This window comes from Podarcis cretensis (assembly GCF_951804945.1).
Source record: "Podarcis cretensis genome assembly, chromosome: 15".
Taxonomy (NCBI): domain Eukaryota; kingdom Metazoa; phylum Chordata; class Lepidosauria; order Squamata; family Lacertidae; genus Podarcis; species Podarcis cretensis.
This window is the reverse complement of record NC_137185.1, coordinates 44,019,748-44,034,459: the sequence shown is the minus strand read 5'-3', so window position 1 is coordinate 44,034,459 and position 14,712 is coordinate 44,019,748. Positions and strand designations below refer to the sequence as shown.

Below are 14,712 nucleotides of genomic sequence, written 5' to 3'. Positions count from 1 at the left end.
GGTTTTCGGCATTTGAAAACCGAAACGTTTAGGTACCACTGTATTTCTACTAGAGTTTTCCTCAATCAGCTCAAAAGGCTAACGAAACAATTTGAAGCAATTAACAATTTAGCAATTTTAAAAGTTACAGTAACAATCAACAACACCACTAAAGTAGTTGTTGGTTTGATATTTTCCTTCACTGAGCAATTAAATCCAGCAGATGTCTGAAAAGTCTGAACACTGGTATCGTTGGAGTTTAAGATAAGTTCAAAATATTGGAAGAGCTGCTGTCATGTCCTTGACTCAAGTCACAGGTGGACAGTCTGAAGTTCCTGACCTCATTTGATGGAGCCCCTGAGACAGCCCTGTTCTTCCATTCCATCAGAATTCCTACTTTCCTTTAGTTTCTTCCTCATTTTTCTTGGCTTTTTAAATAATCTCCCCTTTCTTTCTAGTTTCAGGATAATTGGAAGAGGCAGTATTATTATTATTATTATTATTACTACTACTACTACTACTATTAACCATCTGGCTGGGTTTCCCCAGCCACTCTATTTAATTTGATAAAATATGTGTTGCTTTTTTTAGAACTCTCCCTAGAGCTGTCTGTGAACAAATCAGTAGGCTTCTGCCATGTGTGTGTGCATATATCACACTGATGTCAGAAAGGAATTACTTTTACTTGCTTTCTAGAACCATAGCTGTATTGGTCTGTTGAACTAAAAAAATCCTGGTATATTTGAGAGTAATCCCATATAATATGGTGATACTAACTCCTGAAGAGACCTGCATAGGATTGGGAATTGCAGTCTGAGGTAACTATGGAAAAAATTGAGGCAAGATTGTCTGTGTATCTGATTTAGTTAATTAGCAACACATTTGCCTCCAACTCCATGAAGAATGCAGCCCTTCACAGAAAAAGATGTCCACTCTGTCATAACTTTTAGCAACCTATAGTTTTGACTTACAGGTGTCTCCCCACTTACGCATATTCAACTTGTGTGTGATGCTGGGAAATAAATAAATAAATTGATTTAAACTCCAGAAAAGTGTGAAAATAGCAAAAATGGCCCAAAAAGAGCAGGAAAACATCTTGCCTTTGTGTTTGTAGTCCCATGAGGTTTGGAGGGAGTTTTAGGAGGATTTTTTTGAGATGACACCCAAACGCAAGGCATCATCATCTTCCCAGGCACTGAGAAACCCAAGAAGCAACAAGTGATTTAGAGGGTGTTTACAGGCTATTTAGATCATGTTCCCACTAAGCACGATTTCACATATGTGCACGGTACCTGGGAACATAACCCCCACCTGTACGCTTGCGCTTTGTTGAAATTAATGTACACTCTTCAGGCATTAGCAATCCAGTGTATGAAGAACATGAAGGAGGCCTTGAGGACAAGCAGGATAGCTCTGCTCTCAAGTCTCAAGACACCTTGAAGTGAGGAGTGTCTGGTATCCCTTGAGGCTACCTGCATGTTTTGGAACACTGATTTTCCAGAGTTTTAAAATGCACAGGGAACCTCCATGGATGGCAGGAAGCTTTCCTGGTGGCGCTTTCCACAAGTGAAGATTGATGGAAGAGACAACAGGACAGAGACAGTGCTAGCACACTTGTCCTCACTGACTTTCCTCAGAATTTCTCTCAGATCTCAGATTTTAGAATGTTGTATTATTTTATTGTTGTTAGCAGCCCTGAGCCCGGCTTCGGCTGGGGAGGGTGGGATATAAATAAAATGTTGTTGTTGTTGTTGTTGTTGTTGTTGTTGTTGTTGTTGTTGTTTATTTGCCTCAAATTTTGTTTTATGCACTTTCATTGGCAACACCATTTGTGACTTTTAGAACTTTTTTTTTAAAAAAGAATTGAAAGCTGGAATTCTCAAGATTCAAAGGGAGCTGTAGGCTTCACAAAGGTCCTCTGAGGAAACCTTCATGTTTCCTACCTCTGTATTTAGTGAGAGAAGGTGGCTTTAAGGAGCCGCTAGGAACTTTGGAGGGGTGGTGGTGAGGGAGATAAAATTGTGCTGAGCTGTTGGGATTTGTGGAGGGGGTGGAGATGATTGTGCTGAGATGATTGTTTGAAGTGCCACTTGGAAATTATATGCAGTATGGTACAAGGAAATATTACAGGGACATGCTGCACAAACTAGTATTTGGAATCCTTGGGAGTTGCTTGAAATCGCCCTCCTTTGTACGCTGTCAGCATGCGGCCCTTTCATGCTATTCTTGGCCCTCCTCCTCCCCCCCAGCCCAGAGTGGAGAGAGAGCTGTGAAAGGCTTGTTCCTTTTCTACCAAGCAGGTATTCATCTTTCACAAAGCAAGGTGGGCTTTGATTAGCACACGCGGGGGCTGCTCCAAATGTCACTTGATAAAATGGAATTGAGAAGCTTTACTTCACTACTGTGCATGGAGATACGCCTTTTCCTCCTGCATCCTGCAAAATAACTTCTCTCTGCCTTGAATGAAAGATTTTATGCTTAGGTGTGTTTAGCACTGGCTTCTAATATTGAGATGGAAGCCAGACAGTAGGCTTGGAAGAGAGAAAATGTATTGGTAACATTACCTAAGTATTTACGGTTTTTGTCAAGGCTTGTAATAACAGGACCTAACTGCCTGAAAGAAAGAAAAGAAACTAGCTGGGGCAATCTCAGATATGGAAGAACCTCATTTTTGTGGTTACAGATAGGTAGCCGTGTTGGTCTGCCATAGTCAAAACAAAAAAAAAAAAATTCCTTCCAGTAGCACCTTAAAGACCAACTAAGTTAGTTCTTGGTATGAGCTTTCGTGTGCATGCACACTTCTTCATTTTTGTGGACAGGCATGATCTCTTATCACAGATTTTCAAGAGTTTCTGTTATACTTGGCTCCTGCTGTTGCTTGTTCCACTTTGCAACATGGGTGGTGTGTGTGAGAGAGCTTTCATGGGCCTTTGATATCGCAGTTTGAGTTTGTACAACTGGGTTGGGGATATTAGGGAGCATCTGCCTGAGCAGTTGATGTTAATGACCAAACAAAATAAAACAGGATGTAATTTTTATAATTGCACCCTGATGCAGGCAGCAAGAAGCAGGATGCAGAGCTGGGAGGGAGGGAGGAGCAAGACCAGTGTTGTCAATGCGAAGGAGTTACCTGCACTGCTGTGAACATTTATAGTAGAGTATCATGCTCTGATAGTTGGACTTGCACCTGGAGGACTCAGGTTCAAATCCCTCTTGACCATGAACCTCTCTCGGTGGCCTTGGACCAGTGTCTCTGCCTTTGTTTGGCTTAACAATCAACTCTGTTGGCATGTATATTGTTCTGAACATATATGAGTGTATTAAGTGCTTTATGCATAGTCAGATCATTGGTCCATATAATCTAGTATTGTCTACTTCATAGCCAGTACTAAACATAGACATACAACTTACAAATGAAGCATCTTACCCAGTGGCCAAGGCAGCTGACTGCAGATATTCTGTTGCAGGTAGTTCAATGAAGCTGGGATGTATTTTTCAGCCTGTTTTGGATTGCCCACCCCTACCCTTCCAAAAGATCAGATTTGCAGCTTGGACATATTATTAGATCTGGCTCTGTCTTTGAATGCCCAAGTGATATCTGTGGCTTTCCATCACTATGACTCCTCCTGGACAGAAATAGTATAGGCACTTCTACCCTTGCAGTGATCAGTGTCCAGTGGTGCCATCAGCAGAGGGGAGTGGGCAGAGGCCACCTGGTTGGAGCCAGCCAACCTCTGAGGGAGGCGGAAAGAGAAGGGAAAGCATAGAAAGTGGGGAAATAAAATAGGAGGGAGGGGAGGACAAAGGGCTAGTTGAACCTAGAGCAGAACATCTCACAAGCACCTCACAGGAAGGAAACCAAAACCAAACCTAAATAAATGAATGAATCGGAGGAGGAGGAGGAAGCCAGAGAGGGAGGGAGGCAGGCAGCAAAGTGGAGCAAGGCGAGGGTGTGTGGAAACCTGGATAGGAGTGGCGACAGCAGGTCAAGGCTCTCGCAGTGTCCACTGCGCTCTGGCTCAAAAAAGCACTGTGCCCTCATTTCTACTTTTTTGCAGAGCAGGAGGACATGATGCCCCTAAATCGCTGCATCAGTGGAATCTTGCGTTTTATTTGTTCTTCTGTGAGTAGCTGCCAAGGTTACTACTCTAAAGTGAGATAATCAAAGCTTCAAAATTAAAGAGGAAATCTGGTCTGTAAACACTGTTGCCCTTTTCCCATTCAAAACATGGCCAAAGAAGGGCCTCTCCACTATTTTGGAGGAAGTGTAAGATACTTTTCCCCTTTCCTGTTTCTGCCTGTGTTTTGTCCTCGAAGGCCCTGGAAGCCTAGCTTTCAGAATTCATCTTCTCCATTAATCTGTCTAAAACAGAGCAGCCCCGTGATGTGCATAACCTCCAACAGGGACATCCTATTCAATTATTATTATTATTGTTTCATTATTTATACACCACCCACCTGACTGGGTTGCCCCAACCACTCTGGGTGGCTTCCAACATATATAAAAACACAATAAAACATTAAACATTAAAAATCTTTGCTGCCTTCAGATATATTCTAAAGGATGTGTAGTTACTTATCTCCTTAGCTCAGGAATCGCATAACTCCATACCCTCCAACATTTCTCCAATGAAAATTGGATTGTCCTAAGGGAAAGCAGGATATCCTGGGATCAAATCAGAAACCAGGATGGCTTCTGTAAATCTGGGACTGTCCCTGGAAAATAGGGACCAATGGAGGGTCTGAATGTGGACTGTAGTCCATACAGAGAGAACTGATTATAAGAGGAGCAAAGTGGCCATTCCTGCTTCCAGTCCTTTAATGAAGCTGCATGCCCTTCTTTTCTTTCTTTCTTTAGAGGGTCTGTTAAACTTGATAATCAGAACCCACCTATCTTTCGTTTACCATTACCCAAAAGTTGCCTGTACTCTTTATCTGCATTGGTGTCTGCATTCTAAGAGTTATGACAGAGAAGAAAAATCTGTGGGTCATTGTTTGCAGCTATGTTTGATTCTAAAGAGATGTTGCTCAAGAATTCCAGCAGCTTTTGTCCATTCCTCTACAAAATTGGGTTTTTACACCTTTACTTCCTAGATGTATAATAGAAGTGAACTTTTGAAGAAGTTTTTGGGTTTTGGTTATAAAATTAAGGAAAAAAAATGAGACATCAGCTTTAAATCTGGTAACCTGAAAAGTCCCTGTTTGGGAATGGCAGTATCTAGTATCAATCCCATGCCACAAATCTTTAGAAAATCTGGATAAAGGATTTTTTTTGCAGATTAGTAAGAACTGAATGTCACCCGCCTGTGAATGTCATTAAATCATTCTAGTTTTTCATCCCAGTCTCCTATCACAGACTGTCAAATTCTCCTTATTCCATGTTTTCCCTATCCTTTCCACCAACACATTTTCAGAGACTTGAGAAATCCTTTCAGAACAGAAACATCCCATGAGCTTGCTGATGTCACTGGAGACTTTGTTTTCAGATTAGAAGAATTTGTTTTTCGTATTTTGCTTATTTCCATAGAATCAAAGAATTGCAGAATTGGGACAGACCCAAGGGTCATCTAGTCCAATCCCCTACAGGAATTTTCTTACTCCCATTCTGTTAGTTTTGAATCAGTCAATGCAACACAGGTGAAATTTAGTGGAAGGTAATACTCAAAACTATTTTTAAGATATTAACAGATTCTTACTTGATCATGAGCTTAATGCTCACTGACATGATCAATTTTCATATAGGTTGTACCACTTCAGATTGAAAATGGGGGCAGACTTGGCAGAATGCTTCTCCTGCCCAGAAAAAGAAAAAGCATTTAAAGCTAGACTAGAACTTTTCTCCCTAGCCTGCTGATTTTCTTTGTGGTTGAATTTGTGTATGCATGTGCACATGCCTGTACATGTGTGTAGCAGTATTCAGTCATGCTAGTCCCCACCTGCAATCTAAAGTGTTACAGTCCAGACCCACGTTTACCCTTAGTGAGACTTTTATACTATTCTCATTTGAAAGATCAGAGAAGCCCTGGCCTTGTGAGTCGTTCTCTGTCCATTCCATGGTGTTCATTGTGTTTCAGTCTGTACTTGACCTGAGAGCACTGCAAGTAGAGGAAAAGTGGGGGAAAGAATGAGAACTCTCTGGTATTAAGAAGGTGGGAGAATAAAAACACACTTGACTTTTTCAGATCCCTATTAATGCTCATATCTTTATGTGTGCTGTATCTTTATATTGGAAATGGAACAATCTGTATTATACTCTTTGCCTGGTATGTGTATTGGAATGTGTATTGTTCAGTTGAAACCTATGAATGAATCTGCCTTATGCCCAGTTACCACTAGGGGTGAGCGCCTGGGTGGGTTGGAGAATGGAGGTGAAAGAAGTTAAGTTGCTCAAAAGTCACAGACGGTTGACCCTGTGAGAGAGAGGGGGGCAGTGAGCAGCCATAGATGAGAAATGGAGGTGGAGCTGTTGCTTGGACAAGCCAATGGTTCATTCCGTGGAAAGTTCCGTTTGTTTTTACCCAGATATTTATTGAAGTGGAAACTTTAATTGTTGTCCTCAGTGTACTTTAGCTTTGTTTGCTTTGTGATGGAGCTGTTAATTTTTTGTTGTTTATTGGACCTGTCTTTATGATGTTGTAATGTTTGTATATATTTTTTCTGTACATCTTTTATTATTCAATCCCCACTCTGGGATTGAAAATGCTCAATTAAGGGCAGGTTATAAATACTTTTAAAAAACCAGTTAGACTGTTGGTTCAACCAGTTCAGTATCGTTGACGCTGATTGGCAGCCACTCACCAGGGCTCCAGGCAGGGGATACTCCCAACTCCTCCTGGACTTGCTGTGGATTTAACCTGAAATTTTGTGCATGCAAAGCAGGTGTTCTGCCACTGTTCTACAACCATTCCCCATGAATGAAAGATCTCTGGTTCTCTTGGTTTCCTCCTGGTGCTGAGGAAGGGGCTTATGGGGGTAGGGGCACATCTCCTGGAAATAAATCAAGAGTCTGCTTCTGCTTTGTTATGTTACCAACCTGTACAAAAGGATGCATTTCTTATCCCTTCATGTGAGAACATGGCATGACTAATCTTATCCTGCACAAATTTTTAAAAGTGAGGGAAAGTCAGAACAGTACAGAACTTGAAAAATGTTTGAAAACATTCAGGTAGCTTCTACTGGAGGCTTTTATTTTTTTAGAGGTGGCCATCTCTGTGTTTGCATGGCTACTTTCCTGATTTCTAGTTTCACCTATTGTGCCTTGTTGATCCTGTTTGCCATACTACCACTATTCTATTTTGCTAAAATGTTATAAGTTCTTCAGAATAGCCCAGCTGAAATTAACAGTGCCAAATTGAGAAGGTTGCTGCAAATTAAGCAAACTTGCAGGATTTAAGTGACAGTGAGCATTCTTTGTTTGTTTTTAAAAGTATGTGTTGGATGTCCTCCCTGAAGCATGGATGCCACAAGTTAGCAGAGGCAGCAAGAGTTTGTGGCCTCCCTGGGGAGGAGGATCGCTGGGCTTGGCTTTGGCACAGTTAGATGTACAGTCCTGCTTGCCATTCCTGTGCTGCACTGGTGTGCCTACTTAGTGGCTCAGTGAATCAGGAAGACAGGCCACCCCAGGATATTGGAGGTGGGGGCAAATCTGCATGGGCTGGAGCTAGAGGCAAAGCTGACAGGAGGATGCTGTTATAGCTTAGTTGGCAGAACATTAGACTCTGAATCTCAGGGTCAGGGTTTCAAGCCTCACACTGGGCAAAATATTTGTGCATTGCAGGAGGTTGGGCTAGATAACCCTCGTGGTCCTTTCCAACTCTACAATACTGTGATTTTATGATCTCATGTTGGCACACTTGCCAAAAAAGTTGGCCATGCAGTTGGATATTGAAGGTCCTTGTTTCAGTCCCTGGTGTCTCCAGCTAGAAGGATCAGGTAGCCAGTGATATGAAGGACCTATCTCAGAGACACAGGTAAGTCTACCTGGCTAGATGGACAAAATGTCTGACCAGTATAAGGCAGCTTTCTATGTTTCCACTGTGAGCTCTTTGCAGCAGGACCTTGTGGAATCGAGCTTTCTTCCTTTCTGGAAATCCAGCTCCTTGGGCTTATTTCCAGAAAGTTCCAAAGTGCAATTCTCTGCAAATGAATTTTCTAACATGCTGCCTTCAATCACTCTCTTGTAGTGTGTGCTGTATTTATGGAGTTTAAAGATAAACCACCCCAAAACACTTTTCCTGCTCCGAGGGAACCACGAGTGCAGGCACCTCACAGAATACTTCACCTTTAAACAAGAATGTAAGTATGGGATGACTGGGGTAGGCTGTGCATCTGGTTAGGAAAAGCTATGGATGTTGGTGTGAAAGCATCCAGTATGTCCTTGCCCTCCTCTCCTTCAATATGCATGGAAGGGGAGTTTTAAATTCCACAGAGCAGAGAGGCTGTGAGCACTGTTCCTATGGCACTGTCTCCCCAGCAGTCTCACTCCATGCAAGTTGTCCCTCCCACTCCCATCAATTTAGGGATCCAACATGCTGTAATTATAGCCAAGAGCTTTCAGTTCCAAATTGTGCAGCTGGAATCAGAGTTGGATGGAAATTGAGGGCTTTCCCTTTTTAACACAGATTGAGTGAAACCCAATCACCTCATGTAAGTGTGTGTGAAGTTAAATGGGCAGACCTTTGTTAGTTTTTTATAGACTGAATGGTGATGGTGCAAAGGGGAGACTGGTCACTTTGCTTCTCAGTTTCAGAATGTCAGTGCTAAAAGTTAGTTTTTCTCCCTTCATTACAGTTCCTCTTCTCATTAAATATGTTGTGCTGGTTCTCTGACTGTCCGTATCAACTTCAAACTCTGAGACTCTACATTTAAGGCCCTCATCCACCCACAACAGTATATCCCTTTTCTCTGTCATCCATTACTTGCCTTGTACCTCCTTATCACATTTGCCCTTTCTGCCTTGGGATACAAGTTCCCCTGTTTGAACTTCCCTGCTCCTTTTGGCTCCAGGCTTCCATCAGCTCCTGTAAAAGGAAACAGGAAGGGGCAACTGGCAGACAGATCAACAGCTGTTGTGTAGAACTTCTTGTTCATATTTCTTGTACTTGCTTTGTTCTCCCTTCTCTCTCCTAATACCATGCCACATCTGAGGTGCATGTTTGCTTTTAGCTTTTACCCAGTCCATGTACAGTTTGCCTTATTCCAGGAAAAGCTGGAAATACAGTGGCCATATGTGCAAGAGAGCCTCATGTTTTGGAAGTAATTGTAAAGATAGTCCATATTCTTATTTTAATCCTTCAGAAGCTTAATTTTCAAGAAGTAGTGCATTTTCTAAAAGGATGATGCCATAACCAAAAGATACAAGCCCAGGTATCTGGATTTGTATTGTCAGTCATCATTATGCTTCTAGAGTATATGCAAACTTTAATATATACATTATGCTGATTAGCCAGGTACTTTATGGGAAGAAATCTTTCTTTGTTTTGAAAGCTGCCCTTGGCTTTAGTTGCCTTTCTGGGTCTTATAGTCTACAGAAGAGAGTAAACAACACTTTTAACACTATTTATGATACCAATATATATTTCAAACAGTGAAAATCCAGACAAAAAAGTTGTTGAGCTTTTTTGGCACATTCGCAAAAAAAGAGAGAAGCTTTTGAGCTATCTTCAATCTCCAAAAACGGCACTGCCAACGTGGGTTGCCATACGTCTGGATTTTCCCGTACATTTTTGTGATTTCCACATGGACACTGCTTTCGACTGCAGTATTCCAGATGTTTTCAGGAATTTCCAGACGTATGGCAACCCTACCAATATATTGATTTGTGTTATAAGAGCTGTAAGTTGAATAACTCGTGTCTGGACTGACTTTAGTAAGTCACTTGGGAAGCCTCTTTGTCTAAATGTTTTAAATAAATTTGCAGTCTTTGCAAGGGCTGCTTTTCATGACAAATTTTAAAGATACTAATTTACCTAATCAGTTGTATAAAGATAATATAAGATGTATAATACATATCTAACTTAGAGCAGGCCTAGAAAACCCTAACTACTTCCAGAGTCTTGCCATGTATAGTTGCTTTCTGCAGGAAGCCTTGCTCAGGACAGTGGTTTTGAAATTGTTTCTTGGAAACTCATCAGTTGCTCCCCAGTGGGAGAATCAGTCCAGGTAAGCAAGTTTTCCTGGAAGATGGCTTGTCCCATCTTCTCCTGCAATGTGCAGAAGCAGGACTAGAGAGCATAGGAGCTAACACTTAGGGGTCAAGATCCCTTTGCCCACCCAGTAAAATGTTTGAGGGGGCCAGGCACCCCCCCCCAAGTTGGTGGGCATTGCCATTCAAATGGTCTGTGTGTGCTGTATCATTGATTGATTGATTGATTGATTGATTATGTGGGGCTTACCTGCCCCCCAAATATTCTATTCAAGTTGGTACCCGTGCTAGAGAGTATGTTCTATTGTTCACTCCCAGTTCGGAGTCCGGAATTTCCAGGACATACAGTTTTCTGTCTAGATATTCACTGTTTGAAATATAGCAACTCTGTGGTGAAGCCTAGCATAGATGGCTACAATTCTATGTGAACTACATGTACACCATAGAACATGTCCAAGAATCTTCTGCAATGGACAAGGAGTCTACAGGCGATGAACTGCAGTTCCTTGGCAGACATGTTGGTGTGGAAAGTCTCTGAAGCAGGAAAGGAGGGAAAGTCCTGGCTTAGAGAGAGGAAGAGGCAAGGCAGTTGTATTTCTTAAGTCCAGATGACTGGCAGTTTTCTGGGAGCCTTTTTATTTTTTATCTTTTATAGTTTGCATAAGTCATTGCAGTTCTCTTGCTTCTGTTTCCTGCAGGTCGAATCAAGTACTCCGAGCGGGTGTATGATGCATGCATGGATACATTTGACTGTCTTCCTCTTGCTGCCCTTTTGAACCAGCAGTTTCTGTGCGTGCATGGAGGGCTGTCTCCTGAAATCACATGTCTAGATGACATTAGGAAAGTAAGTGGTGCCTCTTTCTTTTCCCTCTACACCTCCCCTCCATAAAACAGCACAGGTATTGTAGTTCCAGTTAGGGTCTTCTTGTAGGCTTACCTGTCCCCATTCTGACAAGGTTCCACTCCAGGGTATGTTTCCCCACCACCTTTTCTTTTAAGGCTACCTAAGACTTGTTGAAGGGGCTGCCAGGCATAAAGACATGTACACTTCTCTCTGATCCCAGGCTGAAGTTCTGTAGGGTTGACAGTGGTGGAGGAAAGGGGGGCGGTGGGGGCGGGCCGTCCTGGGTGTCACCACTGAGGGGGTGACAAAATGCTGGGTGGCACTCACTGTGGGGCCTGCAGAACGCCTGAGCCACGCGTCTCTCCTGGGAGAGATGCGGTGGCTTGGGCGCATGCAGGCTCTCCTCTGCCCAAACGGTCCGCCCGCTGCCTCCCCCCCAGCTGTAGGGTGGCTGAGTGGGAGGAGGCAGGCAGACTCCGGAGGCCCCTTGGTGTGCCCCGCGCCGCCCCGTGGGCGGCTCACCCCAGGTGCCCGAGCGGCTTTTTCCGCCACTGGGTCGAAAGAGGAAAGGTTCCAACAGGGAACTTGTGTGCGTTCGCGGCATTCGCCCTCCTTCCTGGTAAGCTGAGGCTTACTCTCTGGTTATTTTTCCTCCATGCACCCTTTTTCGTGCCCTGGTGAGATATATGCAGTTCTGTTATTTTCTGGTGTCTGCCTTATGTCCCCTCCCCGTCCCCCCTTCTATGTATAAAGCCAAGAAGGGTGTTACATAACGGGGAGATTCCTGAAGGTAGCAGAAGGAGACTTGCAGGGACTCGGGAAAGCAAAGTGCCAAGCCCTGAATCGCTCCACAGGGGTGGAGAAACAGTCAGGGAGGTGGTTTAATTTTCAGGACGAATTAAATAAAATTGCGGTCTTCGTAGAATTATAGAATTGGAAGAGACCCCGAGGGTCATTTAGTCCAACACTCTATTGTAGCCAGAATCTCAACTAAAGCATACACACTAATTCAATGTACTGATTTTGGGGGGTGGGAAATAATCACAATAAACACAAACAAACTTTAACAGTCACGGCCTTCCCGCCCTTGTTATGCCCAAACCCCACTTCTTTGACAGTGTCTATGAGCGTGACTTTCTCAGATGCTTGTGCATTTTAATTTATGCATTATATATGTCGCCTTTTATTAGCATGGTCAAGGGGGGGGCAGAGCGCCCAGGGTGTCATCACTGAGGGGGGTGACATTCGGCATGACACACGCCATGACTCCCAAGCCTACCCCGAGCCATCGGTGGTGGTGGGGGTTTTGACCAAAAAAAAATTGCACTTGGTACCACCTGACCTTGCTAGGCCTCTGAGGGTTGAACTTCTTTGTGTATGCTGGTTTATGAACATCATAAAGATTTGGATTAGATTGGAACTTCTTTGTTCTCCTTCAAAGACAAATTAAGCAGTTGGATAAAGAAATGTGTGTTGCCTTTAATCCAGAGTTTCTCAAACTTGAGTCTCCAGCTGTTTTTGGACTACAACTCCCATCATCCCTAGCTAGCAGAACCAGTCTGGAAGCAGATGGAGGCCCAAGTTTGAGAAACAATGCTAATCCTTACAGAGATTGAATGATTAAAATTTTCTTATATCTTGAGGGGGGAAGTGGATTCCCTATTCGTAAGTCTTCCATACTTAGAAATCTGAAGCAGAGCGCCCCTCGCGCCGGGCATACATCCGCAGCGTGGGGAACCCTGCAGGAGTTCCCCGCAGGGCTCCCCACGCTGCGGATAGCAGCCTGCCGCCCGGCGGGTGGGGCGCCCTGAAGCAGAGCGCCCCTCGCGCCGGGCAGACATCGGCCAGCCCCACAAGCTCGGGGGACAGCAGGGAGGTGCAGCGCCACCATCCCGCTGTTCCTCGACCTGGTTCGGTTTCCCCGACCTGCTTTTTGGGGGGGGGAAATAAAGGGGAAAAAATTCCTTTATTCCCCCCCCCAAAAAAAACTAGGTGCGTCCTATGGGACGAAAAATACGGTATGCTTATCTAGCACAGATGAATTGAGGTTTTTTTTCTCATGCACTGTATTTTGGCATGCTCTTAATAATGAGTTCCCTTAATTCTGTATGTTTATATCAATTATCTTTTTTGGGGGGCTTTTCTGTGTGTGTGCCTTTCAGTTAGACAGGTTTAAGGAGCCTCCAGCCTTTGGTCCAATGTGTGACCTGCTGTGGTCTGATCCATCAGAGGATTATGGCAATGAGAAGACACTGGAACATTTTACCCACAACACTGTTCGAGGTTGCTCCTATTTCTACAGGTAGGAAACATTTCAAACATTACCCTTGGTTAAGTGAAAAGGTAGTAGTGTGAAGTCCCAGTTGCTGTGCTCAAACCACTCTGTTCCAGGGCTTTGAGTGGGACTCTGTCCCACTTGTGATTGTTGCTGTCTTAAAAATACAACTTGTATTGCTACTGAATTCCCTATGAATTTTCCCTCTTGTAAAACCGAAAAGCCATTCGTTTATGGCTTTCTGAGTTGTTTACAAGGTCAAAGATGTGCCTGAAGGATTTCAGAAATACTAGAACAAGTTTGTGTGGACTTATCCGAACTTTAAAACTTGCCAAGCAAGTTTTATTTAGCAAAGCAATATATCTTAAATCTGAATGTTATTTGCTTCACAAGTCCCTCTGAATGTTTATTTGGATGGCCTCAGGATCACCACAAATTCCCAGTTTCCATAAATGTTAGTTTGATTTCTAGGTGCTTAGCAGCCCTAACAATAGTCAAGTTTTGTTGTAGCGCTAATTTTTTCAATACAAACATCAACCGCAAAAGACACATACACCAAAAACCATAATAACAATAATAACACAATTTGACAATTCAGATTTGAATACACTGATATACCTATGACTACCCCTTTTTAAACAATATTTTTCCACCTCTCTCTCCTTCCCCTACTTCCCACCACTATCTGCCTTATTGCTTAAATATTTGTTCCAGATTTCTTCATATTTATCCATTCTTATTTTGCGACGACATGCAATTTGTTCGTATGTCCATATTATCAATCCATGTGCTCAATGGAATCTTTTTGTGGCTCTTCCATTTCATCAAAACAAGTTTTTTTGCTTCTAATATAGCACAGTACATCCATTTTTTTGACCCCTTGAAATCTCCCATGTTTCTGGAATATAATTTAGAATTAAATTCAGTTCCCCTAAATAACAATTTATTTTTATTACTCTTGCTATAAATATCCTCGCCTCGCACCAAAATGATCTTATCGGGCAGTTAATCAGAATATGTACTAAGTTCGCATCTCCAGCATTAAATTTTATTTTTAAAAAAAGTTTTGTTGTAGCCCTCACCCTCCCTCAGGCTGTGTAGAAAGTTGGAGGTGGACTGTGCAGATGTAGGTTCAAATCCCTATTGAGCCACAATGGGGCAAGTCAACCTATCTTCAATTCTTTCAACCTAACCTATCTTTGCAAGGTGATTAGAATAATTTGGGGCAAAAGTGGAATATTCCTAACTTGTATATCCTCATCCCTCTTGGGAAAAAAACAAATGTGATGATGACTGCCTTCAGCATGTGTTAATATTGCTTTTTAAAACTTCTTTTTCAGTTACCCTGCAATTTGTGAATTTTTGCAAAATAATAATTTGTTATCTGTGATTCGAGCACATGAAGCCCAGGATGCTGGGTAAGTTCAGAGTCACTATTCTGGTGCTGTGTTCAACAGCTTTGTTGTCTTT

At 42.8% G+C, this 14,712-nt stretch overlaps 1 protein-coding gene across 4 annotated transcripts in view; it reads left to right on the top strand.

Annotated features, from left to right (window-relative positions):
• PPP3CC (protein phosphatase 3 catalytic subunit gamma) overlaps positions 1 to 14,712 on the top strand; it is an 81,387-nt gene that overhangs the window by 49,494 nt on the left and 17,181 nt on the right. For all 4 annotated transcript variants that reach the window (XM_079955087.1, XM_079955088.1, XM_079955089.1 and 1 more), the window contains exons 4-7: positions 8,163 to 8,274; positions 10,822 to 10,967; positions 13,130 to 13,269; positions 14,583 to 14,660. In XM_079955087.1, coding sequence (XP_079811213.1) covers positions 8,163 to 8,274; positions 10,822 to 10,967; positions 13,130 to 13,269; positions 14,583 to 14,660 — 476 coding nt within the window. The remainder of the gene's footprint in view (positions 1 to 8,162; positions 8,275 to 10,821; positions 10,968 to 13,129; positions 13,270 to 14,582; positions 14,661 to 14,712) is intronic.